Source organism: Suncus etruscus, chromosome 3, assembly GCF_024139225.1.
Source record: "Suncus etruscus isolate mSunEtr1 chromosome 3, mSunEtr1.pri.cur, whole genome shotgun sequence".
In the NCBI taxonomy this organism is placed as follows: domain Eukaryota; kingdom Metazoa; phylum Chordata; class Mammalia; order Eulipotyphla; family Soricidae; genus Suncus; species Suncus etruscus.
Window position 1 is genome coordinate 144,427,572 of NC_064850.1, and position 24,545 is coordinate 144,452,116.

The 24,545-nt window shown below is 41.8% G+C and overlaps 1 protein-coding gene across 1 annotated transcript in view; it reads left to right on the top strand.

Annotated features, from left to right (window-relative positions):
• The window catches only part of ROCK1 (Rho associated coiled-coil containing protein kinase 1), a 647,994-nt gene that overhangs the window by 498,030 nt on the left and 125,419 nt on the right, over window positions 1–24,545 (top strand). The window contains exon 2 of the mRNA XM_049769981.1: window positions 18,833–18,950. Coding sequence (XP_049625938.1) covers window positions 18,858–18,950 — 93 coding nt within the window. The 5' untranslated portion in view covers window positions 18,833–18,857. The remainder of the gene's footprint in view (window positions 1–18,832; window positions 18,951–24,545) is intronic.

Consider the following 24,545-nt stretch of genomic DNA (forward strand, 5'->3'; position numbering starts at 1 on the left):
ATCTCCCTGATCAACTCTGTGACTTTGAATATTAAATTCTGTATATGCTGAATTCTGTGAAAATTCTCTAAGGTAGTATATTCTTCAACCCATACATAACTCATAGACTGGTGCTGATCAGCAGTTAATAGGCTGAAAAATCACTGGTTTCCTGCTTTGATTATACTAACTGCTTGTTCAGAAACTGATATGCAGGACAGAAATGGGACCACAGGTGTAAGGAGGTTAAAAAACATTAATCTAAAGGATGTAATTTCTAAAATGATTATACTTATTATTATCATCATTAAAACCACTTTTATTTTTTTTTGATAGGCAATTTTTTTTATTGTGACTGAAGTTCATTTACATAGAATTATTTACGATGCATAGTGACAATGAATGAAGGGCATTCCCACCACCAATGTTATCCTACCTCCACTCGTTCCCAGCATGTCTCCCACATCTCACTCCTTTACCCCCAGAATCCTACTGCAAATGGTCGCTGCCTTACAGCTTGTTATAGGTTGGGTATCTATTCTGTTTGGTGTTCTACTCTGGTCATTTTTTTATTTACACTACATGTTCATATGACTGGTCCTGGTATCATTTCCCCCCCCTCAATTTATGAGGCTGAATGATTCAAATTATGCTATTCTGTTGGAGGTTAAAAGGTTAAGGAAAAGAGGAGAAAGAATTTGGAATCAACTACTAAAAAAAAAAAACCACCTAATGATATCCACAAAAGTGTAAAAAAAAAAGTGGAAGAAAAAGGAGAAGGAAGATAATATCAAAAAACAAACAAAAAAAATAAAACAAAACAACACCAGAAAAGGTGCTGTAGTGGCAGGGTTTGTGTTACTCCACCTTTTTTTTTTTTTTTTTGTATAGGCACAGCAAGTACTGGGGAAGGAAGGAAATTCCCGTGGCCTAAGAGATTCAGTGTTGGGGCCGGGCGGTGGCGCTAAAGGTAAGGTGCCTGCCTTCCCTGCGCTAGCCTTGGACGGACCGCGGTTCGATCCCCCGGTGTCCCATATGGTCCCCCAAGCCAGGAGCAACTTCTGAGCGCATAGCCAGGAGTAACCCCTGAGCGTTACCGGGTGTGGCCCAAAAACAAAAACAAAACAAAACAAAACAAAACAAAACAAAAAAAAGAGATTCAGTGTTTCTCCATTCTTGAAGCATATTGTCATGGGAACAACCACTGGCTCCATACCTTCTCATTGCCATATCCCAGGGTTGTTTTTTGTTTGTTTGTTTGTTTGTTTGTTGTTGTTGTTGATTTTTGTTTTTGTTGTCAGGAATCTTTCTTCTCTGTTGTGGATGAGAAAATAAGGCCACTATGGCAAGCAATCTTGGTATTTGCGCAGGTCCTAGGACAGGGCCTAGGATAGAGTCTTTAAGGTTCTAGAGGTACTGTTCCACCGTTGTTGGTGTATTCAGTTTTCTGTATCATGTGCTCCATGTTTTTGCTCGCTCCCTAAGCTGAAGTCTAGAAAATTATGGTTCCAATGGTTCTGCTCAGTCTCTGTTGTCAGAATTGGGCCTTGGTACTAAGAAGTCTTGATTTTTGTAAAAGACCTGGGCTATAGCCTAGGGTAGGGTTTTCCTTAATGGTCTCCAGGTAGGTTCTGTTCAGTCACAGCTGTCAAAGTCAGGTTTCTGTAGTTAGTGCTCTTATTTTCCATAGTTCAAAGGACGATACTTCTTCTAATTTCCACTTAGTGTTAGGTGATGTGATAGGACCTCCTGGTCTTAGGTCAAGTTTTCATTTCCTCGCTGTCCTCGCTGTCATATTAACACTGGCACAAGTATATCTCCCAATGCAGCTTAGTTCCTGGTGTTGTTGCATGAGTTTGTTTTAGTTCTACGTCTGGGATCTGGGATTTGAGAATGAACTAACACTGTCCAATCTCGTGGAGACCGAGTTGTATTCACATGACATACGTTCAGGATGGGAGGCACCCTTGTATAAAAAGTGTGAGTTCTTATCCTAGAAGATAAGATCTTGTGTCTGAGTCCATGATTTCCCCTTATTTACTGTGCTTATACAAAATGTGTGGTGTCCTTTAGTATTGCTGGTGCTATTCCAGGTAAGGATGAGAGACCACACGTACAGTATCTGTGGTGTGGTCTGAGCTTTTATCCTAGGCAAGACGTTTCCTTGGTTTTTGACCAAGCAGCACCAAAATTGGTGAGGGTAGAGATAATATGTATATATAAAAAATAGATTATAAAGATAAAATTGATATATATATATATGGAAATTGAGAAAGAAAAAGGGAGAAAAGGTATTTGAAAGAAGAAAGTGATTGGGGAGGCTATCTGTATGTTTAGGAATACATATCTTAAGATACATTTTTACAAAGGTATTAAGTTAATGTAGGCAATATAGGCCTCCCAATTAGGTCTTCTGACTTATTCCTGTGGGGAACAAAAGCCAAGGTACTTTTTCATATCACAGACTTTGGTCTAGAGTTTAATATATGATTTGCAGCATTTCAGAGTCCTATAGTGTCCTTGAGCTAGGGGTAAAGCCACTTTTAAATTGGTGAGATAATGTTATGGCTGATTGTCCTTCCACTGTAACTTTACCTTGTCCTCTTTCTTTGCATCTTTTGTTCTCATAATTCAAAATAAAAAAATTAAAAAAAATTGGTGAGATATAGACATGCAAGTAAGCTAACCTTCCTCAAATAAGCAAAGCTTCAGATACCCAAGGAATTACAGTCGAATGATCATGGTGGATTACAAATGCTGTGGTTACAATACTAAAGGCACTATATTCTTTGTTGTTATTCTTCTATTATATCTGCACTCCTAGCAGTGCTCAGGGGACCATATTTAATGCAAAGGATATCAAACACAAGCCGGCCACTTTATTAATCTCCTTAAGCACACACCCTGTTTTAACACTTAGAGCATACACCCTGTTTTCCCTAATCTCCTTACCCTGTGTTCCCTAAACACAGAGGCACACACCTTGTTTTAATTTCCTCTCACATCCTACCTGATTGGCTGACACACCTAACTTTCCCCTACTATAAATATCCATTTACCACCTACAAAAAACCGAGTTACTCTCCCTAAGTGGCTGGTTGATGCTTCTTTATGAGTTCTCTAATGCTCTGGGATCTGACCTCATCAGTGACTTCTACATCCAGTGACTCAACAGCACCTCACCAGTGATTCTGACCTCACCAGTGACTTCTGCATCTTGGGATAGGACTTCACCAGCATCACTTACAAGACACATGAAAGACAAGTGTGCTACCCATTGTACCATCTCTTTGGCACATAAGGCACTGAATTCTTGTTCTATCTAAAGGAAATTCTCCTGTTTGCTGAGTGTATACAGTGCATGGTGCCTATGTTCTCCTATAACCACCATATCAGCATGATGCAATTATTGCTACTATCCTCTTTGATAGCTACATTAGTGATCTGCAAAGCAAAATACAGTGAATAAAATGATCTTTCCATGATCTCTTCTGAATCTATGAGATGTACTTCTACTTGTTCATCTTCATTAATATCTTTGTTAACAAAAAAAAAGCAAGACAATTTTTCGGGGGTTGGGTTGTTGGCCCACACCTGGTGATGCTCATGGGTTACTCCTGGCTATGCGCTCAGAAATCGCTCTTGGCTTGGGGGACAATATGGGACGCTGGGGGATCAAACCGCGGTCTGTCCTAGGTCAGTGCTTACAAGGCAAATGCCCTACCACTTGTACCACTGCTCCAGCCCCAAAGCAAGACAATTTTTTTTTTTTGGTTTTGGGGTCACAGCAGGCAGCGCTCAGGGGTTCTTCCTGGCTCTACGCTCAGAAATTGCTCCTGGCAGGCTCGGGGGACCATATGGGATGCTGGGATTTGAACCACTGTCCTTCTGCATGCAAGGCAAACACCTTACCTTCATGCTATCTCTCCGGCCCCAAAGCAAGACAATTTTATAGGAATAATTAGTATAACTGCTACATGCCTCTTTGGATTTCATGCTACATTATCTATCCTTCATGGCAGTAAAGACTCAGAAGCTCTACTACATTATATTACATTACATTTTCTACTGACACTACATTTTCAGACTCTTGATTTGTCCAGGACATAGGACAAATATCACAATATCACAATATCACAATTGAATAGAACTTTCTCTTAAGAGTGGTTTCAGGGGCCGGGAAGGTGGCGCTAGAGGTAAGGTGTCTGCCTTACAAGCGCTAGCGTAGGACGGACCGCGGTTCGATCCCCCAGCGTCCCATATGGTCTCCCTAAGCCAGGGGCGATTTCTGAGCTCATAGCCAGGAGTAACCCCTGAGCGTCAAAAGGGTGTGACCCAAAAACCAAAAAAAAAAAAAAAAAAGAGTGGTTTCAATCTCAGTTCAGTTTCTAAATCCTGTGATAATACTTTGAATCTTTTCTTTTCTTTTTCTTTTTTTTTTTCTCTTTTTGGGGCCACACCAGGCAGTGCTCAGGGCTTATTTCTGGCTCTGCACTCAGAAATCACTCCTGGCAGACTTGGGGGACCATATGGGATGCTGGGGATCTAACCCAGGTCCGTCTCAAGTCGGCAGCATGCAAGTTTCTGGCCCCAAGGCTTCCATTTATTCCAGCTCACCATCATTTCTCATACACAGTCTGCCCTAGATAAAACTCTCTACCCAGCTCTTTTATGTAGAAAAACGAGACTTCTTTTTTAATTTAAACTACCCACATCACTACTTCTGAACAGTTCTATAATTGGTGTCTGCCTCTGGGGCAGGAGAAATGAGGGAGAAAGATAGAAACTCACTTTAAGATGTGTTTCTTCAAAGTTTTGATTCTATTTCACAATCTGCCTGATCATGTTTACTTCTAAGGATCTCGGGTAGTTGCTTTTGTATTTTGTCCAGAATTCTTAGTTATAATCAGTAGATGAGATAAACCATAATAGATGTGCTTTAATTTGTCCATAATTGAATGCTACACTCTGATATTTGAAGCAAAACAGAAATTATTAGGATATTTGTAAAGACACATAAAATAAGTGGAAGAATAAATTCTTTTTTTTCTTTATTTCTCTTTCTATGTTTTTCTTTTTTTGGTGGGTGGTGGTGGTGGTGGTGGTGGTGGTGAAGAGTAAATTCTTAAAGATCACGTAGTCTAATGGAACTTTCTTGATAGTGGTAGAATGAGGGTAACAGTGCTAAGTATAGACAAAACCAATCTATCTTATCCTTAAAATGTACTCTTAAAATAGCTGACCGAAGTCAGAACTCAAACATTCTAGTTATGTTGTCTTGATGCCCCTTTTCATAGACTTCATCACTAGACAGTCCTGTACAAACATCCCTCATAGATGTAGATGTAGATAATGAAAAAAATTGTGCTTTCACTAAGTATTCCATGAAGTGCTTACCTCTAGCGCCACCTCGCCAGCACCTATTTCTAGGATTCTAATATTAAATTTTTGTTGGTGCCAAATTAAGAAAGAACTAATCTCTAAGGCAGTCTTTTTTTTTTTTTTTTTTTTTTTTTTTTTTTTTTTTTTTTTTTTTTGCGGGAGGCACACCCAGCAGTGCTCAAGGCTCACTCCTGGCTTTGTGTTTAGGAATTACTTCTGGAAGACTCCAGGGTTAGAGAGCCAGGGTTCAAACCCAGATCAGTTGTGAGCATGTTGTACTATCTTTTTGGCTTCTCTGAAGCTTCCTTTAAAGCTTTTAAGTTCCTTTTGAGATGGAATGGACAATGGAAGAAATAAAACACTTTCTGCAGAGTAGAAGTGGGAGTGGGTGAACAGGAGGGTAACTGGGGAAATCAGTAGTGGGAAATGAACACTGGTATAGAGATGGGTGTTGGTTGGAATATTGTATGACCAAAACTCAACTATCAGTGACTTTTTAACTCTGTACCTAATGGTGATTTAATAAAAGAAACGAGAAACAATTCTTTCTGTTAGTCCTCATTTTGAATCATCATAGTTTGGGAACATGGACTTTTCTAACAAGAATGAGAACAAGCAGTGTTGGCGGGGATGTGGAGAGAAAGGAACTCTTATCCACTGCTGGTGGGAATGCCGTCTAGTTCAACCTTTATGGAAAGCAATTTGAAGATTCCTCCAAAAACTGGAAATCAAGCTCCCATACAATCCAGCTATACCACTCCTAGGAATATACCCTAGGAACACAAAAATACAATACAAAAACCCCTTCCTTACACCTATATTCATTGCAGCACTATTTACCATAGCAAGACTCTGGAAACAGCCAAGATACCCTTCAACAGATGAATGGCTAAAGAAACTGTGGTACATATACACAATGGAATATTATGCAGCTGTCAGGAGAGATGAAGTCATGAAATTTTCCTATACATGGATGTACATGGAATCTATTATTCTGAGTGAAATAAGTCATAGAGAGAGAGAAAGATGCAGAATGGTCTCACTCATCTATGGGTTTTAAAAAAAATGAAAGATATTCTTGCAATAATAACTTTTAGGCACAAAAGAGAAAAGAGTTGGAAGTTACAGCTCACCTAGTGAAGCTCACCACAAACAGGGATGAGTTTAGTTAGAGAAATAACTACATTTTGAACTATCCTATATAAAGAGAATGTACAAGGGAAATAGAAAACCTGTCTAGAGTACAGGCGGGGGTTGGGTTGGGAGGAGGGAGATTTGGGACATTGGTGATGGGAATGTTGCATTGGTGATGGGTGGTGTTCTTTACATGACTGAAACCCAAACACAATCATGTATGTAATAAAGTTGTTTAAATAAAAAAAAAGAAAATTAGTCATGGCCTTCGCTGTGTCAGATTTCTGAATGTAAGTGTGTCACTTCCTATCACCAACAGCCCCTTTTAACTAGTAAGTTTCTAAAATATCCAGTCATAATTAGGTTTAGATAATGATAATGGATACGGTAGGGTATGTAATTCTCTAAAAGGTCGGGAATTTCAGATATGGAGGTGGGGATATGTAATAGATCATATGCCTTTCATATTCAAGGCCCTGGATTCAGTTGCTGACGTAGTAAGGCCCCCTAACACCACTAGGAGTAGCCCCTGCAACAATTAAAAAATAAAAGAATTTTGGGCCCGGAGAGATAGCACAGCGGTGTTTGCCTTGCAAGCAGCCGATCCAGGACCTAAGGTGGTTGGTTCGAATCCTGGTGTCCCATATGGTCCCCTGTGCCTGCCAGGGGCTATTTCTGAGCAGATAGCCAGGAGTAACCCCTGAGCACCGCCAGGTGTGACCCAAAAACCAAAAAAAAAAAAAAAAAAAAAAGAATTTCATCTGGGGCCAGGGCGGTGACACAAGCAGTAGGGTGTTTTGCCTTGCAAAATGTTTTTGCCTTGCCTTGCAGGTGCTAACCTAGAACACACTGCAATTTAATCCTCCAGCATGCCATATGGTCCCCCAAGCCAGCAGTGATTTCTGAGCACATAGCCAGGCATAACCCCCAAGCGTCACCAGGTGTGACCCCAAAACAAAAACAAACAAAAAGAATTTCATTTGATATGTGCTAAAAGTAGAGAGATGTATGTTATAGTTATAACTATTATAAAATTATTGTGCACCATTCCATGTTACTGACAAGTAGTAAATAAGTCAAATTTTCTAAGTTAAACAACTTCTTTCTAGAGAGAATCAGGAAGTACTTTTATTTCGTTTCAAAGGAACTACACATAAGTAAATGCATGTTAAGTAATAAAAACTATAAATCTTGTGCAAATCAGAGGATAGTTCATTATAAATAAAGGCAATAATGACAAAATTCAATATCTCATCTTTTCAAATTCTAGACCTAGATAGTTTTCTTTTAATTCAAACTTGAATTTTATGTTTATATTTTTATTATTTTGATTAATCCTGGCTGTGCTTTGAAGATCATATGGACAACTGATGATCAAATTTAGGTAGGCTGTGTGCAGGCTAGTGTTTTACCCACAGTAATATCTCCCTGGCACTGATAAGAGTAAATTTCTCAATATAATACAGGTAAAACTATTTAGAACTTAACAAGAGAGTTCATCTAATATTTATTTATTATAAGAACTTAAATATATTTAGGAATATTATTTTTATGAAGACTGAAAAGATAGAACAGGGGCTAAGACACTTTCATTGCTTGTGGCTAACCCCTGAGCATCACCGGGTGTAAACCAAAAACTAAAAACCAAAAAAAAAAAAAAAAAGATTGCTTTGCATGTAACCTAACCTGATTTGATTGATCTCTAGCACTGAAATATGGTTACAGTCCCCTCAGGTACTGTTAGAGTCTAAAGTAAGCCCTGAAAACAGGTTGGTATGGTTCTAAACCCAGGAAAATAAATAAAGATCCTTAAAAACAAACCAAAACATAATACTTTTTTGGGGGGCGGTTGATTTTTGCATCACACCCGGCAGCATTCAGGGTTCACTTCTGGCTCTATGCTCAGAAATCGCTCCTGGCAGGCTTGGAGGACCATATGGGATACCGGGATTTGAACTACCATCCTTCTGCATGCAAGGCAAACACCCTACTTCCATGCTGTCTCTCAGGCCCCAGTGATACTATTTTCATAACAAAAAGAAAAGTCATGATTAATGCTTCCAAAATCCTCGCCTATACCCTGGGGGAATTTATGACACAGTAAAGATAAGAACATACAAACAAAAGTAAATGTATAAATTTAAGTAGCAGTGTATTAACACAGGCTACAAATAAAGAGGGAAAAGTACATAAGGTGAAATGGTTACTTAAAAAGCTTTAGTGATAGATAGTACATCGAGTAGGGAGCTTGCCTTGCACACTTCCTTGCACACTTCGGTTAGATCCGAGCATCCCATATGGCCTCCTGTGCACCATCAGGAGTGATATTGAGAGCAGTGCCAAGAATGAGTTCTGAACATTGCTGGTGTGGCCCAAACAAACAAGAACTATAAAAATATGTGATGGCATGTGTAAATTTTTTAGGGGAGGGAGGATATGGGAGATTAGTGCTTTTTTTCCATTACAAATCTTTTGGGGAAGATGCTATATTTCAGGAGCTGCTAAATGATGAAAGGGAGGGATAATGCAGAAATATCAAAATCATATTTTTATTTCCAGATAGTTTGGAAGTTATTTTGTTTTGAGCAATCACCAGGGGTTCTACCCTCAAATAAAAAGATTCTTAAAGTAATGAATCAGGGGCCGGAGAGATAGCATGGAGGTAGGGCATTTGCCTTGCATGCAGAAGAACGGTAATTCGAGTCCTGGCATCCCATGTGGTCCCCCAAGCCTGCCAGGAGTAATTTCTGAGCGTAGAGCCAAGAGTAACCCCTGAGCGCTGCCGGGTGTGACCCAAAAAACAAAAAAAGCCCAACCAAACAAACAAAAGTAATGGATCAGTAATGTGCCCTTTCCCTTAGAATTCAGTGGAATAGTCCTGGGTAAGGGGGAACATTTGTTTAGTTTGGTTGTTCCAAAAAATATGGGAGAATATTTGAACCACCACCTGTACCTGCTATTATATCCTTGATCTGGACTTTCTCTTTACTGTAGTCACACACTCATCATCCATAAAAATATTAGTTTACACCTTTGAAAAAATGTTGATTATCATTTGTATGGGTGGGTTGTGAGAGTGCTGTCCATACGGTTCCCAAGATGGTATTGGCATTGAACAAGGAAGTAATTTTTAGAGAAATTCACTCCTTTCTAAAATTTCTCCATTCTGCTTCCAGGGTCAGTGAAACTATTTTTGTAGTTGAATGGAATAGCAGCTTGTAAGAAATAAAAAGCAGATGTTGGAGGAAGGCATTTCAGGGTGAGTAAGGAATGGTCTTTAAGGTCTCTCCATGCTCGTTGTTTGCCTTACGCTTTTCCTTGCTGTTATCTTAGGAGATGCCCATAGTACTACCAAAGCAGTACCAATGTTGCCATATACCTAAAAATATAAAACAAGCTTGATTCCCAGCCTGAATGTTTGGCTTATCTCAAAATAAGTACTCTTATGTAAAGGGACATATTCTTCCTGATTTATTTCTGAGGTCTATAAAAATATGTACCTATAAGCTACTTTGGGGTAAATATTAATCATATAATGCCAACCTCTTAAAACAGAATGGAACAAAATTTTCACAACTTTCTGTTTACTAAAGTTGTTCAGGATCAAGTGACATTGTTCTACATTTAAACAGTATTTGTATTTAATGCTCTTTTGGAAAGTTATTTTAAGAATAATAAGTATAATACTTCCTTGGAAATGTTAGCTGAAATTCCTATAAGAACTTAATCACATAACACCTTGGGACCAAGGTTTGGGCCACACCCTCAGGGTTCTCAGGGACTATTCCTGCCTCTGTGCTCAGGTGTGACCCCTGGCAACACTCAGGGAAACTTACGTGGTAACAGGAATTCAAACCAGATTGGCCAAATGAAATCCAAGTGTCTTAATTCCAGCACTATATCTCTGGCATTCAGTCTTAACACTTTAGTGGTATGAATTTTTGAAATTATATACATTTTATGGCACTTATGCATAAATCATGTCCAATTTATGGTAGCTACCTAATATTTGGAATATTTTAGACAGAATAAACTTGGTTATGCATTAAATTGATAAAGTATAAAATAGACAGAAAATGTAATTATATGGTAATTTGGGTAATTTAACTATGTGTTTAGAAAATATTTATACTTTTTTGGTACAGAGTGTTTGTTTAAGCAAAGACAGTAAATGTGAGGGTTATGGAGATAGCTCAGTAGTGGAAAACATGCTGAGCATGGCATTGTGAAGACTAGCTCAATTTTCAATTTCAATTCTGGTATCACCTTTTCCCTTCCCAAATACTGAGTGTTGCTGCAGTGAGTGTCTCCAAGTACCACCAGCTATGGCCCTGGTGCTAGCAGTCCCTAAATTCTGCCTTCCTCAAGCATTACACGTGAAAGGGTCAAAAGAAACTGGGGATGGTTGTTGGCTTCTTACTCTTTTGAAAATGGCCCCTGCAATCTATGTAATTTGACATGTTATGTTTATTGTTATTACAATGCTCAATTGTGAACATTCTTTTAAATGTTCTTTTATAAAGAGCAGCAGTGCTCACACATATGCAATCACACATACATATAAATACACACAAAGTTTGTTGTTGTTTTTTCGGGCCACACCTGTTTGATGCTCAGGGATTACTCCTGGCTAAGCGCTCAGAAATTGCCCCTGGCTTGGGGGGACCATATGGGACGCCAGGGGATCGAACCGAGGTTGTGATCTTTCCTCGGCTAGCGCTTGCAAGGCAGACACCTTACCTCTAGTGCCACCTCGCCGGCCCCAGCAACAATCCTTTTACTATTTGCTCAAGATTCTACTGTCTAGGGGCCGGAGAGACAGCACAGCAGCATTTGCCTTGCAAGCAGCCGATCCAGGACCTAAGGTGGTTGGTTCGAATCCCGGTGTCCCATATGGTCCCCTGTGCCTGCCAGGGGCTATTTCTGAGCAGATAGCCAGGAGTAACCTCTGAGCATCGCCGGGTGTGGCTCCAAAACAAAAACAAACAAACAAACAAAAAAGATTCTACTGTCTGGGTGATTGGTAGCATTAGTTCATTTCTGTTCCATTCAGTGTTATTTGGATGGATTCAAATGGCTAAGGGCTCAAATGACTTGATTCAGGTCATCAGTGTGAGTTTGTTTTCAATATCTGTTGGATTCCTCAATTTTCTTCCATATGATCTTTTTGTGTGCTTAAAAGGATTGGGTTGCCTCACCCGATAGTGATCTCAGTATAGTTGGTAGCACTGAATGGTTAGTTACCACACAGACTGAATGTTTCAACCTGGTGTGAGAAAGAACAGTGTCATTTTTCCAGCATTCTACTGATTAAAGCAGGTCATAAAGCTCCAGCCTAAATTCAGAGTTGGAGGAACTCTACTAGGCCCTGAATACAGAGAAGTGGTTTACTAAAGGCCATCTCTAGAAGCTAGCTACCACATCAGTGTTCATGAAAAAATTCCATAAACATTAATCTGCGTCTATTTCAAATAATAAAAAGGAAAGGAATGCTCAAATTAGTTGTCTCTTACTCTAGTCTACACCCAAATCTTTCTGATTTTTTTCCATGCTCTCTCCCAAATATGCCTCAAATTCTTTTAGCACTGAAATCTTCATTAGGTCTTAGCACGACTTTCATCTAAATTAAATGCTTCCAGATGTTAAATGTTTAAATTTCCAAAACAAAAAAAATTAAGATGTAACTAATAATTTATATGTCTACATAAGGTTACTTTTTATTGGTTTTATTTGTTTTGGGTAACACACAGCAATGCTCAGGGCTTACTCCTGGCTCTTTGCTCAGAGTTCATTCTTGGCAATGCTGGGTAGTGGTGATTGTACCCAGGTTGCTAGGCCAGCACTTTAACTTCCTGTACTATCTCGCCAGTCAAGGTTACTAACTTAATAGCTTTATTTCCATGTAATAACAATTAAAAATTCAGGGTTAGTGATAGCACAGTGGGTAGGGTGTTTGTCTTGTACACAGCTGACCTGGGTTCAATCCTAAGTATCCCATAAGATCCCCTGGAGCCTGCCAGGAGTAATTTCTCAGTGCAGAGGTAGGAATAAGCCCTGAGACCACTAGGCGTAGCCCAAAAACTTAAAGAAGAAAAACTAATTATCATCTTATAATAGAAGTTTGGAGTTTTTTAAAAAGTAGATCAGAGGGAATTTCAGATGAAAGGTCTTAATTTAGGGCTGCTTACTTTATTTTTTTTCTTTTTTGCAGTCCCAAACATTGAATACCAAGCCTCATGCAAGATATGTGACCTACCACTAGGACACACCTCCATTCTCAGAACTCCTTATTTTCTGGAAACATGTAGTACTATTTTCTCTTTTTGCTGCAGGACAGAAAAAACACTATCAAGAACTGCCACAGGTTCTTTTTTTTTTTTGTCCCAGTGGTGTAAACCAGGATTTACTCCTGGTTATGTGCTTAGAGACAATATGCCATTGATCAAAACCGAGTTAGTACATGAAAGCATGAAAGGCAAACACTTTACCCACATAATGTGGGTACTATCTACTCCATACCATTGTTTTTTATTTTATTTTAGTTTTTGGACCATACCTGGCAGTGCTCAGAGGTTACTCCTGATTCTGTACTCAGAAATCACTCCTGATAGGCTAGGGAACCACTTGAGATGTCAGGGATCGAATCTGGGTTGGTTGTGTGCAAGGTAAATGCCCTACCCACTATACTCTTATCTCTCTGGTCCTCTATGCCACTGGTTCTAGATCTCCACATTTGAGAACTTTTAGTCAGCTCACTGTTATTGAACTAATGAACATTTTTATGTTCCTTTTTCCTTCCTTCCTCCCTTCCTTCCTTCCTCCCTTCCTCCTCCCTCCCTCCCTCCCTCCGTCCCTCCTCTCTCTCTCTCTCCTCTCTCTCTCTCTCTCTCTCTCTCTCTCTCTCTCTCTCTCTCTCTCTCTCTCTCTTTCTTTCTTTCTTTCTTTCTTTCTTTCTTTCTTTCTTTCTTTCTTTCTTTCTTTCTTTCTTTCTTTCTTTCTTTCTTTTGGTTTTTGGGCCATACCCGGTGACGCTCAGGGATTACTCCTGGCTATGTGCTCAGAAATTGCTCCTGGCTTGGGGGACCATATGGGACCCCAGGGATCGAACTGAGATCTGTCCTGGGTCAGTCGTGTGCAAGGTAAACGCCCTACTGCTGCGTTACCTCTCCAGCCCCTAATGATACTTTTTAATGAGAAGCTTCCAAATTCAGCTCACATAATTTAACTATGACTTGTATTTTCCTATGTAGTGTGATCATATAGCTCACACTATAAATTCTATAATTCCTCCTTATACATGCTGTCATTAAAATCTGTGCTTATTAATGTAATACCATGTGAAATGATTATTACCATATGAAGTTTGAATAGTGTTAGCATACTCAGCAGTTAGAAGTGAGACTCTGGGGCCGGAGAGATAGCATGGAGGTAAGGCGTTTGCCTTTCATGCAGAAGGACAGTGGTTCGAATCCCAGCATCCCATACGGTCCCCTGTGCCTGCCAGGGGCGATTTCTGAGCATGGAGCCAGGAGTAACCCCTGCTCGCCGGGTGTGACCCAAAAACCAAAAAAAAAAAAAAAAAAGAATTGAGACTCTGACTAGACAGCTTCTGTTCTAATCTGGGTCTGTCATGATCCACCATTCAGTTTCCTCATCTATGAAGTGTACACAGAAGTACAGTATAGGTTCTTTTCTTAGTACAGCATAAGCTCTTTTCTTTTATTGTCTTGCTTGTTTTTTGAGCCACCCGTGGTGATGCCCAGAGATTACTATTTTTGTTTTTTGTTTTTGGGCCACACCCAGCGATGCTTAGGGGTTACTCCTGGCTATCTGCTCAGAAATACGTAGCTCCTGGCAGGCACAGGAGACCAGATGGGACACCGGGATTCGAACCAACCACCTTAGGTCCTGGATCGGCTGCTTGCAAGCAAATGCCACTGTGCTATCTCTCCAGCCCCCAGAGATTACTTTTTTTTTAAAGAAAATATTTTATTTAACCTAATATATTAAAAAAATCACCATTTTTAGACATAAACACTATAAAAATGTTAATGCTATATTTTATATTTTCTTAACACTGTGTTCAGATTCCAGAGTTGTTGCTATTGTTGTTTTAAAAAAAAATTTCTTGGGGCTGGAGCGATAGCACAGAGGTAGGGCATTTGCTTTGTATGTGGCTGACCCAAGACGGACCTGTTTGGATCCTTGGCGTCCCATATGTTCCTCCCAGTCAAGAGTGATTTCTTGAGCGTTGCCGGGTGTGGACCAAAAACAAACCAAAAATCTTTACTTAAGCAAAGTGATTACAGAAATGTTTGTAGTTGGGTTTTAGTCATAGAATGTACACCACTCTTTACCTGCTCATTTTTCTGGTCACCGGTGTCTCCCATTTCTCTCCCCCATTACCACCCCCATGCCCTGTCTGTCTCTGGGACAGGCATTTTGCCTCTCTACTACATTTAGAAATCATATCTGACAGGCTCAGAAGAACACTTGGGGTGCTGCAGATAGAACCTGGTTCAGCTTTGTGTAGGGCAAAGAACTACCTTTCTGGACCTAGCAGAAAGTTCTGCTGAGTTAGGAGAAATTAACTGAGTTCTTCTGAGTTAGGAGAAATTGAGTGAGATACTATGTATAAAAATGCATAAAATAGTATATATGGTAGGCATCCAGTATGCATGGTTAATGTATTCATTTTTTTAAAAGGTTTTGGCAATACCCAGAATTGCTCAGGAGTCACAACATTTAGGAATTACTTACTCCTGGTGGTGCTTGGGGAACCATACCCTGGTCCGGCATGTGCAGGGCAAGTGCCCTACCTGCTGTACTATCTCTCTGGTCTAGCATAATCAATACAACCGTATACTCATATATAATCAGTACTTTGCAACTGCACTTGAGATATGAATAAGGGCAATCTTAAATATCCGCAATACTTTTAAAGCAGTTTGTAATAACTAAACAAAACATTTTAAAGACTGAGGGGCTGGAGAGATAGCACAGTGGTAAGGCGTTTGCCTTAGATGCAGAAGGACTGTGGTTCAAATCCCGGCATCCCATATGGTCCCCCGAGCCTGCCAGGAGCAATTTCTGAGCATAGAGCCAGGAGTAACCCCTGAGTGCTGTCGGGTGTGACCCCCCCCCCCAAAAAAAAACATTTTAAAGACTGAAAGCAATTTAAGGACATATGATTATTATAGAGGAGATTTTTAAAAAATCAATAGTTATCTTTCTTAGGGTAAAAGACATCTTGTGCTATCTTACAATAATTATATAGATCTGTATAGAAGCAAAATATATAAGTATGCAACTGTAAAATATGAAGCAAAATATTCATATTGATTTTATTATGCCAGATTAGTTTTCTTTCTTACTTATGTATATCAGAGCGACTCATGCATTGCTTAAGTTTTCTGAACTATTTCCACACAGAAAGCAAATTAATGCTCTCAGTTCTCTGAGAAACAACAAAATTCCTAATACCTAAAAATGGTAGTAATAAAAAAGAAAAAAGAACAAGCAGAGTTTAGAAAATTTATTTTGGGGCAAATGCCAGATTTATTTTAAGCTTGATGTTTAAAAATAAAGTTAACTCATATGACTGGCTTAAAATACTGGATCAAGAAAAGTCACTGCACAAGTATTTAATGAAATACCTGAATTTTATCTAGTTGTCTTCTTTAATATTTTGAGGACTTGCTTTTTATCTTTTATAGCAGACATAATCCTTGAATAGCCCTGTATCTAATGAAAATAGAAGAGACATCCTTCTGTTTTGTTTTGCTGTCACAACCTGCTGCCCTCATGGGTTACTCTTGGCTCAGCACTCAGAAATCATTCCTGGCTGGCTTGGACCAGATGGGGTGTGGGGATTCGAACCACTATTTGTTCAGGGTCGGCTGTGAGCAAGGCAAATGCCCTACCCCTGTGCTATCTCTCTGGCCCAAGAATACACATCTTTTTAAACAACAAAATATTTTCTTAGCCTCTGATTCCAACCAAAAGTTGGTGGTCTGTGTTTAGATGATGTACACAGGTTTTTATATACGAAAGATAATGGTAGCATTTTCAGTATGAAATGAAACCTCCATTTTGTTTCTTTTCTTTTTTTTCTGATTTTTATTTTGTTAATTTTCAACAAGCCTCAATTTGACTAAAATTTATGGGCGAAATTATGCACTAAAATTATGTGGATTAGAAACAAATTTAGATGAAAAGAAAAAAGATTTGAAAGCAAGGGCCTGGAGGTCAAATGGCTGAATTCAGAAAAGAATACTGAAAAAGGAGGGGAGAAGCTTCCAGATCATGGGAAGAGAGGGGGTCTCTTGAAAAAGGATTCCCTAGATTTCCTTCTTGAAAGCAGTGAAGAACATTACTAGACCAACAGATTGAGCAACAAGCCTTTCATTCCCTCTCCTGCTGCAGTTTATAATGAAGCAATTGAGTTAGGAGAAAATGTCCTTTATTTTCTTGATCTACTTTAATTTTTGTAAAAAACAAAACAATACAAAAAAAACAAAACACAAGTCTATGTTTCACTGTAGTTTTGAACTGGAAACAGCAGGATTTCACATCAATAAAGGAATTCCGGGGGAAGTATTAATAGTGTTGGAAAAAAAAAGAGTCTTGAATAACTATTAAGATAATTTTAAAACTAGAATAAAAAGTTTTTTTTTTCTAGAATTATTCTCCTTAAAAGACAAATCAAAACGAAGCCGAGTCTGATTGCTAGGACAGTGTCCTCCGGAGTGCAAACTTCACGGCTCCCCCAGACGTCTTAACACGTTCAAGTCCTCGGCAGGGGTCTTTTAAACATGGGGTGGGGGGGGGGGTCAGTTCACAGTCCCTCAAACCGGTGTGGGGCCTGACTACAGTTCAAAACGGCGGCGGCAAAAGCATGCAGTGAGCAGGTGGCCCGCGGGCCGTTTAAGGGGTGCATTCCCAGCAAGTCGTCTGCGGATGGGGGGGGGACATTCCGGAGGGTCCCGCTGACAGACTCTCACAAAACCCAACTTGTCTAGTTGTAATACGCTGAGATGTGCGAGCCACCAGCGAGATCTCGCTCCGAAGAGAACCGCGGTCCGTGGGTCACGACTCTCGCCGCATTCGCCGGAGCCCGGAGGAAGCCGAGTCGGGTGTGTGTAGTGGTAGTAGCAGCCGAGGACGCCGCTACACCGAACGGAGCCGGCTCCGGAGTAGCTTCTTAGTGCGCCACTTCGGACGCGCCTCACTGGCCCCGCCCCTTCCCGCGCGTGACACGCCCACATCACAGGCCACGCCCCTCCGCCCAGGCCAACCTCCGTCAGCCCTTCGCTGGTGGCGCCGCCGGCGTGCGCGCGCAGCGCGGGCGGGCGAGTCGGCCTCCGAGCGAACGAGGGAACGTCCGCGCCGCGCATGCGCAGTGGCGCCACGGTCGCTCCCGTTTTTTTTTTTTTTTTTTTTGAACAGGAAGGCGGACATATTTAGTCCCCTTCGAGCGGCCCCCCCCTCGCCCCACCCCCAGGCCTTCGGCGTTCGCCTCCGCGAGAGTCGCCCTCCGATTTACTCCGCCGGGCCCGCAGACCCTCGCCGCCAGCTTCGAAACTCGCTCTCTCCGTCGGGCAGCGACCTCGCCCTGCATCCGGCAGCCTCGCGGGGCAGCAGCAGCAGCGCTTGAGCGGCGACGGGACCGAGAGAGAGAGCGAGAGAGAGAGCGTGGAGCTCGGCGTCTGCAGGGAGCCGGGTCGGCGCGTCCTTCCTTCCTTCCTTCCTTCCGGAATTCCCATCCGGGGCTTCGGAGCGCGAGCGAGCGAGCGTCCGTCCGTCCGACCGTCCGTCCGTCCGTCCGTCGGGGGGGCCGGCCGGGAGCCCGCGGCCCAGCGCCGCCCCCGCCCTTCGCACTCGCCTGCGTTTCCTCTTCTCTCCCGCGGCGGCGGCGGCGGCGGCGGCTGCGAGGCGTCTCCTGCACGGGGCCCCGCGCGGGCCGGGCCGCTCTCGCCCCTGCATGTCGCCGGCGCTCGCGGCCCGCTAGGCTCGGTCGCGCGCCGGAAGGAGCGAGCCGGGTGCGACGGCGCCGTCGGCCGGCGCGAGGGGCCGCGGGTGTTGGGATGCGACTTTGGGCGTGCGAGCGCCTGCGGGTCGCTGTCGCCCCGGGCCCGGGCTGTCCGGCCGCGCGGGGATCCTCGCAGTGAGCGGGCGGCGGAGGGGGCCGGGGCGCACCTGGCGGCTGCGAGGGAGCCGGAGGTTGCGGCTCCTGCACCCCGCGGCCGCGAACCCCTCGGCCGAAGGAAGTTGCTCGCGATTGTTTTTCCGCCGCTGGTGCTGGCTGGCCGGGCCCAGGGTATTGTCACCGCATTAGCAGCAGCAGCAGCAGCAGCAGCAACATGTCTACTGGGGACAGTTTGGATTCCCGATTTGAAAAAATCGACCACCTACTGCGAGATCCCAAATCGGAGGTCAATTCGGATTGTTTACTGGTGAGTAAGGAGCTGGGTTTTTTTTTTGGGGGGGGGGGAGGTGCCTGCCGTAGACCTGGCTTTTCTCTACGCTGCAATCTCTTCACCTGCAAAGAAGTCACTGTGGTGGGTGCACGATCTTCGAAAATTTGACCCACCTTGATCCTGGTTAATACAACATTTTCAGCTGTTGCGTGTGTCTCCCAGTTCATCCTTAAACAAAAGGCATCTGGAACCGGCTCTTGCAGGCATCGTCTCAAAAAGTCTCACCACGTCACTTATTGCTACGTCTGTCACAGACTCATGAATGGAGATTTCGGGTGTAGTCATCTTGATGATCAGGTTGATGGTGATATTAGGAGTGCTTTCTAGATACAGCTTTATTTTGCCCCGAAGGGTTTGTTTTTTTTCTAGTAAACAATGCCACAGCAGAGAATCGATATTGCGGAAGCGACTTTTGAGCCCAGATGTCATAAGTGACTTAGGCTGAAGGAGCTTTTTGCTGGACTGTGCAATGCAAAAATCTGGGAAAAAAAATATTATTTCACTATTGCCTTGATATGTCAAATCATATCAAGACATGTATGTCTTTAAATACGAAAGTTCCACGCAGATAATTAATCATACTGTTTTTTTGGGGTACTGCTTAATAGTGTTATTTCGAACAAGTAAGCTTTTTAAGTATATGAAAAAGCAAAATCCATTTTAAATATTTTTCGTTTGAGTCACACCCAACTATGTTCAGGCTTACTCCTGTCAATTTTAGGTTTCATGCCTGATAAAGGAACTACCATCTGGGTACCAAGGTTCAAATCTGGGTAGCCTTATTCAAGGGAAGTGCCTTACCTGCTACACTATGTCTCTTGCCACAAAGTTCTCTTTTTTAGAGTGATAGTACAGAGGGAAGGGCCTTTGCCTTGCATGGAACTGACTTGGGTTGGAAAATGGGCATCCTATAACGTCCCTGAGCACTTCCAGGAGTACATCCTTAGTGCAGGGCTAGGAGTAACTTTTTTTTTTTTATATATATCTTTATTTAAACGCCTTGATTACAAACATGATTGTAGTTGGGTTTCAGTCATATAAAGAACACCCACCTTCACCGTAGGAGTAACTTTTGAGCATCACCTGCCTATGGCCCAGATACAGTGGTCCTCAAACTATGGCCCGCGGGCCACATATTGTATTTGTATCTGTTTTGCTTCTTCATTGCAAAATAAGATATATGCTGTGTGCATAAGAATTCGTTCAAGCCCGGAGAGATAGCACAGCGGCGTTTGCCTTGCAGGCAGCTGATCCTGGACCAAAGGTGGTTGGTTCAAATCCCGGTGTCCCATGTGGTCCCCCGTGCCTGCCAGGAGCTATTTCTGAGCAGACAGCCAGGAGTAACCCCTGAGCACCGCCGGGTGTGGCCCCCCCCCCTCAAAAAAAAGAACTCGTTCATAAGTTTTGTTTTTACTATAGTCAGACCCTCCAATGGTCTGAGGGACAGTGAACTGGCCCCCTGTTTAAAAAGTTTGAGGACCCCTGGCCCAGAAGAAGGAAAGAAAAATGTTTTTTTTTTGTTTGTTTGTTTGTTTTGGGCCACACCCAGTGACGCTCAGGGGTCCTGGCTATGCGCTCAGAAGTCGCTTCTGGCTTGGGGGACCATATGGGACGCCGGGGGATCGAACTGCGGTCTGTCCTAGGCTAGCGCTTGCAAGGCAGGCACCTTACCTCTAGCGCCACCGCGCCGGCCCCCTCCCCCCCCCCTTTTTTTATTGTTTGGGGGACTAGTACAGAAGTGATTCACTCGCAGGGGTCTCAAACTCAATTTACCTGGGGGCCGCAGGAGGCAAAGTCGGGGCGATCCCTGAGTGCAAAGTCAGTAGTAAGCCTTGAACACTGGGGGGTGTGACCCAAACAACTAAAACAAAACAAAACAAAAAAAGATTCCTCTAGGGCAGGGCCACAAAATGTTGTACGGAGGGCCCGCCGGCTCTACACTCAGAAATTACTCCTGATGGTGCCTTGGACACATTATGAGATACTAGGGACTCCTGATGGTGCCTTGGACACATTATGAGATACTAGGGATCGAAGCTCATTTTGTACTCTCTCCAGCCCCAAAAGGCCTATTTTTAAAATTCTTCATGATGTACATTGTATGACTGAAATCCAACAATGAAGAATTTTGTAACTACGGTGCTTAAATAAAGCAATTTAAAAAATGTTCAGTAGTTGAACATATATAACATACCTGTAACTGGAACTCTTTAGTTTTGTTAATTTGCCCCAGCCAATGCCACTAACTGCAAACTTTGTGGGTTTTTGTTTTTTGGAGGGGCCCACACCCAGTGACGCTCAGGAGTTACTCCTGGCTATGCGCTCAGAAGTCGCTCCTGGCTTGGGGGACCATATGGGACGCTGGGGGATTGAACCGGGGTCCGTCCTAGCTGTGCACAAGGCAGACGCCTTATGGCTTGCACCACCATGTTTTTTTTTTTGTTTTGTTTTGTTTTTAAATAATTTCTTTAAGCATTGTGGCTACAAAAATGTTCATAGTTGGGTTTCAATCATAGAATATACACTGTCCTTCACCAGTGCAACTTTTCCTCAACCAATATCCCCCATTTCCCTCCCCCAACCCATTGCCTGTCTCTAGGACAGACTTTCTACTTTTTTCTCAGTATCATTGTCATGGTAGTTGTCAGTGCTATTAGTGTTCTAACTGCACTCATCACTCTGTGGCAAGCTTCATCTCATGGGCTGGTCCTTCCAGCCCTTATCTCTATTGTCTCTGGATATTATTACAATACTGCCTTTTATTTTTCTATATCCCACAGATAGTAAGACTGTTTTATGTCTATTATTCTCCCTCTGACTCATTTTATTCAGTATAAAAATCTCCATGTCCATCCCTGTATAAGCAAATAGCATGGCTTCATTTTTCCTTACAGCTGCATAGTATTCCATTATGTTGATGTACCACAGATTCTTCAACCACTCATCTACTGTTGTCTTGCACCTAGGTTGTTTCCAGATTCTGGCTATTGTAAATAGTACTGTGATGAATATAGGAGTGCAGAGGGCATTTTTATATTGTGTTTTTGTGTTCCTAGAAGTGGTATTGCTGGATCATATGGGAGCTCAATTTCTAGTTTTTTTGAGGAATATCCATGTTGTTTTCCAGAAAGGCTGGACTAGACAGCATTCCCACCAGCAGTAAATGAGAGTCCCTTTGTCCTTCATCCACACCAGCATGGGTTGTTCTTGTTCTTTGTGATGTGTGCCAGTCTCTTTGGTGTGAGATGGTATCTCATTGTTTTTATTTGTTATCTCTCTGATGATTAATGATGTGGAGCATTTTTTCATGTGCCTTTTTTTTTTTTTTTTTTTTTGGTTTTTGGCTCACACCCGGCAGCACTCAGGGGTTACTCCTGGCTCTATGCTCAGAAATTGCCCCTGACAGGCCCAGGGGACCATATGGGGGGGGACCATATGGGATGCTGGGATTTGAACTACTGTCCTTCTGCATGAAAGGCAAACGCCTTACCTCCATGCTATCTCTTGGCCATCTGTATTTTTTCTTTTGAGGAAATATCTGTTCATTTCTTCTCCCCGTTTTTTGATGGGGTTATATTTGTTTTTGATAAGTTCTGTAAATACCTTGTATATCTTAGTTATATTAGCCCCTTATTAGATGGGTATTGGGTGAATAGTTTCCTCCCATTCTGTGGGTAGTCTTTGTATTCTAGTCTCTGTTTCCTTTGAAGAGCAGAAGCCTCTCAGTTTAATGTAGTCCCATTTGTTTATCTTTGCTTCTACTTGCTTGGACAGTGGTGATTCCTCCTTGAAGATGCCTTTAGTCTCAATGTCATGGAGTGTTTTGCCTTCCCCCACCCCCTTTTTTTTTGTAGACTTTATGGTTTCAGGTCTGATATCAGTATCTTTAATGCCTTTTTTTTTTGGGGGGGTTTTGGGTTTTTGGGTTTTTGGGCCACACCCGGTGACACTTGGGTGTTACTCCTAGCTATGTGCTCAGAAATCGATCTGGGCTCGGGGGACCATATGGGACAACGGGGAATCAAACCCATGTCTGTCCTGGGTCAGCCTCATAAAAGGCAAAGGCCCTACTGCTGCGCTATTGTTCTGGCCCATCTTTAATCCATTTTGATTTGACCTTTGTTAATGGTATTATAAAGAGAGGTCTGAATTCCCTTTTTGCATGTGGCTGACCAGTTCCAACACCACTTGTTGAAGAAGCTTTCCTTGCTTCACTTTGTATTTCTTGCCCCTTTATTAACCACACTCTTTTTGAGTTCTCTCTTTACAAATAACTCAAAGTAATATAGTCACATTTTATTTTTAATAAATTTGTTTTGTTTTATTTTTTGGCCACACCTTGTGATGATTAGGCCTTATTTTTGACTGCTCTCTGGAATCACTCCTTGAGGTGGCTCAGGAACATATGGGGTATCTGGGACTGAACCCAGGTTGCCTGCATGCAAGGCAAGTGCCCTACTTACCTGCTATACTCTTGTTCTGGCTCTTTCTCTTTAGTTCAAATAAAACTACATCACGAAAGCTACAGGAAGTTTGCATGTGGATAGTAATTTACAGATCTCTAAATGAAATGATGTTACAGATATAGAATATTAGCAATTAAATGTCATCAGAGAAATAAAAATCATCTGAAATGAGTGGGAAATTAGATATAATTTTAAATTAATGTACATTTTAGTTACTTTGGGTATCTGTGACTATTTTGAAATGTTCATGATTATGGAAAGTTTCTCCCAAAGCTGTCAGAATGATTGTATCTAAGCATCTTTGACAGTGAAATTAGAACATAGAGTTTTTTTTTTTTGGAGGGGGGAAGGTTGGGGCCACACCCAGCAGCATTCATAGGTTACTCCTGGCTCTGCTCTCAGAAATCGCCCCTGGCAGGCTCGAGGGACTATATGGGATGCCTGGAATCAAACCTGGGTTCATCCTGGGTTGTGTGCATGCAAAGCAATTGCCCTACTGCTGTGCTATCTCTGCAACCCTATAGAACATAGCTTTTATGTTTGATGGTCCTCTCAATTTATGGGTGCTCTTTCTTTTGAGTAGCAGAAAGACTGATGCTTAAAATAACATTTTATTGAAAGAGAGAAGTAGAGAAAAAAAACAGTTTTTCTGGTGAGGATTTGAAATCTAGTTATTTAATATTTATCCAAATTCTATATTTTGTTATTTTACTTTGCTTTGAAATCTTTATTTCATGATATGATATTGCAGGGGGTTAAGCAGATTAATTTTCCTCTTATTTTCTTGTTGTAGTTTCATTTGTTGGAAACTTGACAGATTTGTTCATATGTAGAGGATATGAGGAAATGTAATTCTTGAATTGTTTCCTTGTGATTACCTCCATCTATTTGAAGTTGCTTTCCACTGTTGGTAGTGTTAGGAGCACTTAATCTCATACCTACTTGACCAGAAAATTCCTACATAAACAGAAATTTTTCACGGACTGGGGAAAATTGGTGTGTAGTTCTAGAAACGTTGTAGGTAACGTGTACTCCTAGAAATTGAAGGGGAAAAAAAAAAAGAAATTGAAAGGGAAGACATGAGTTGAGGAAGCCCGAGTATACT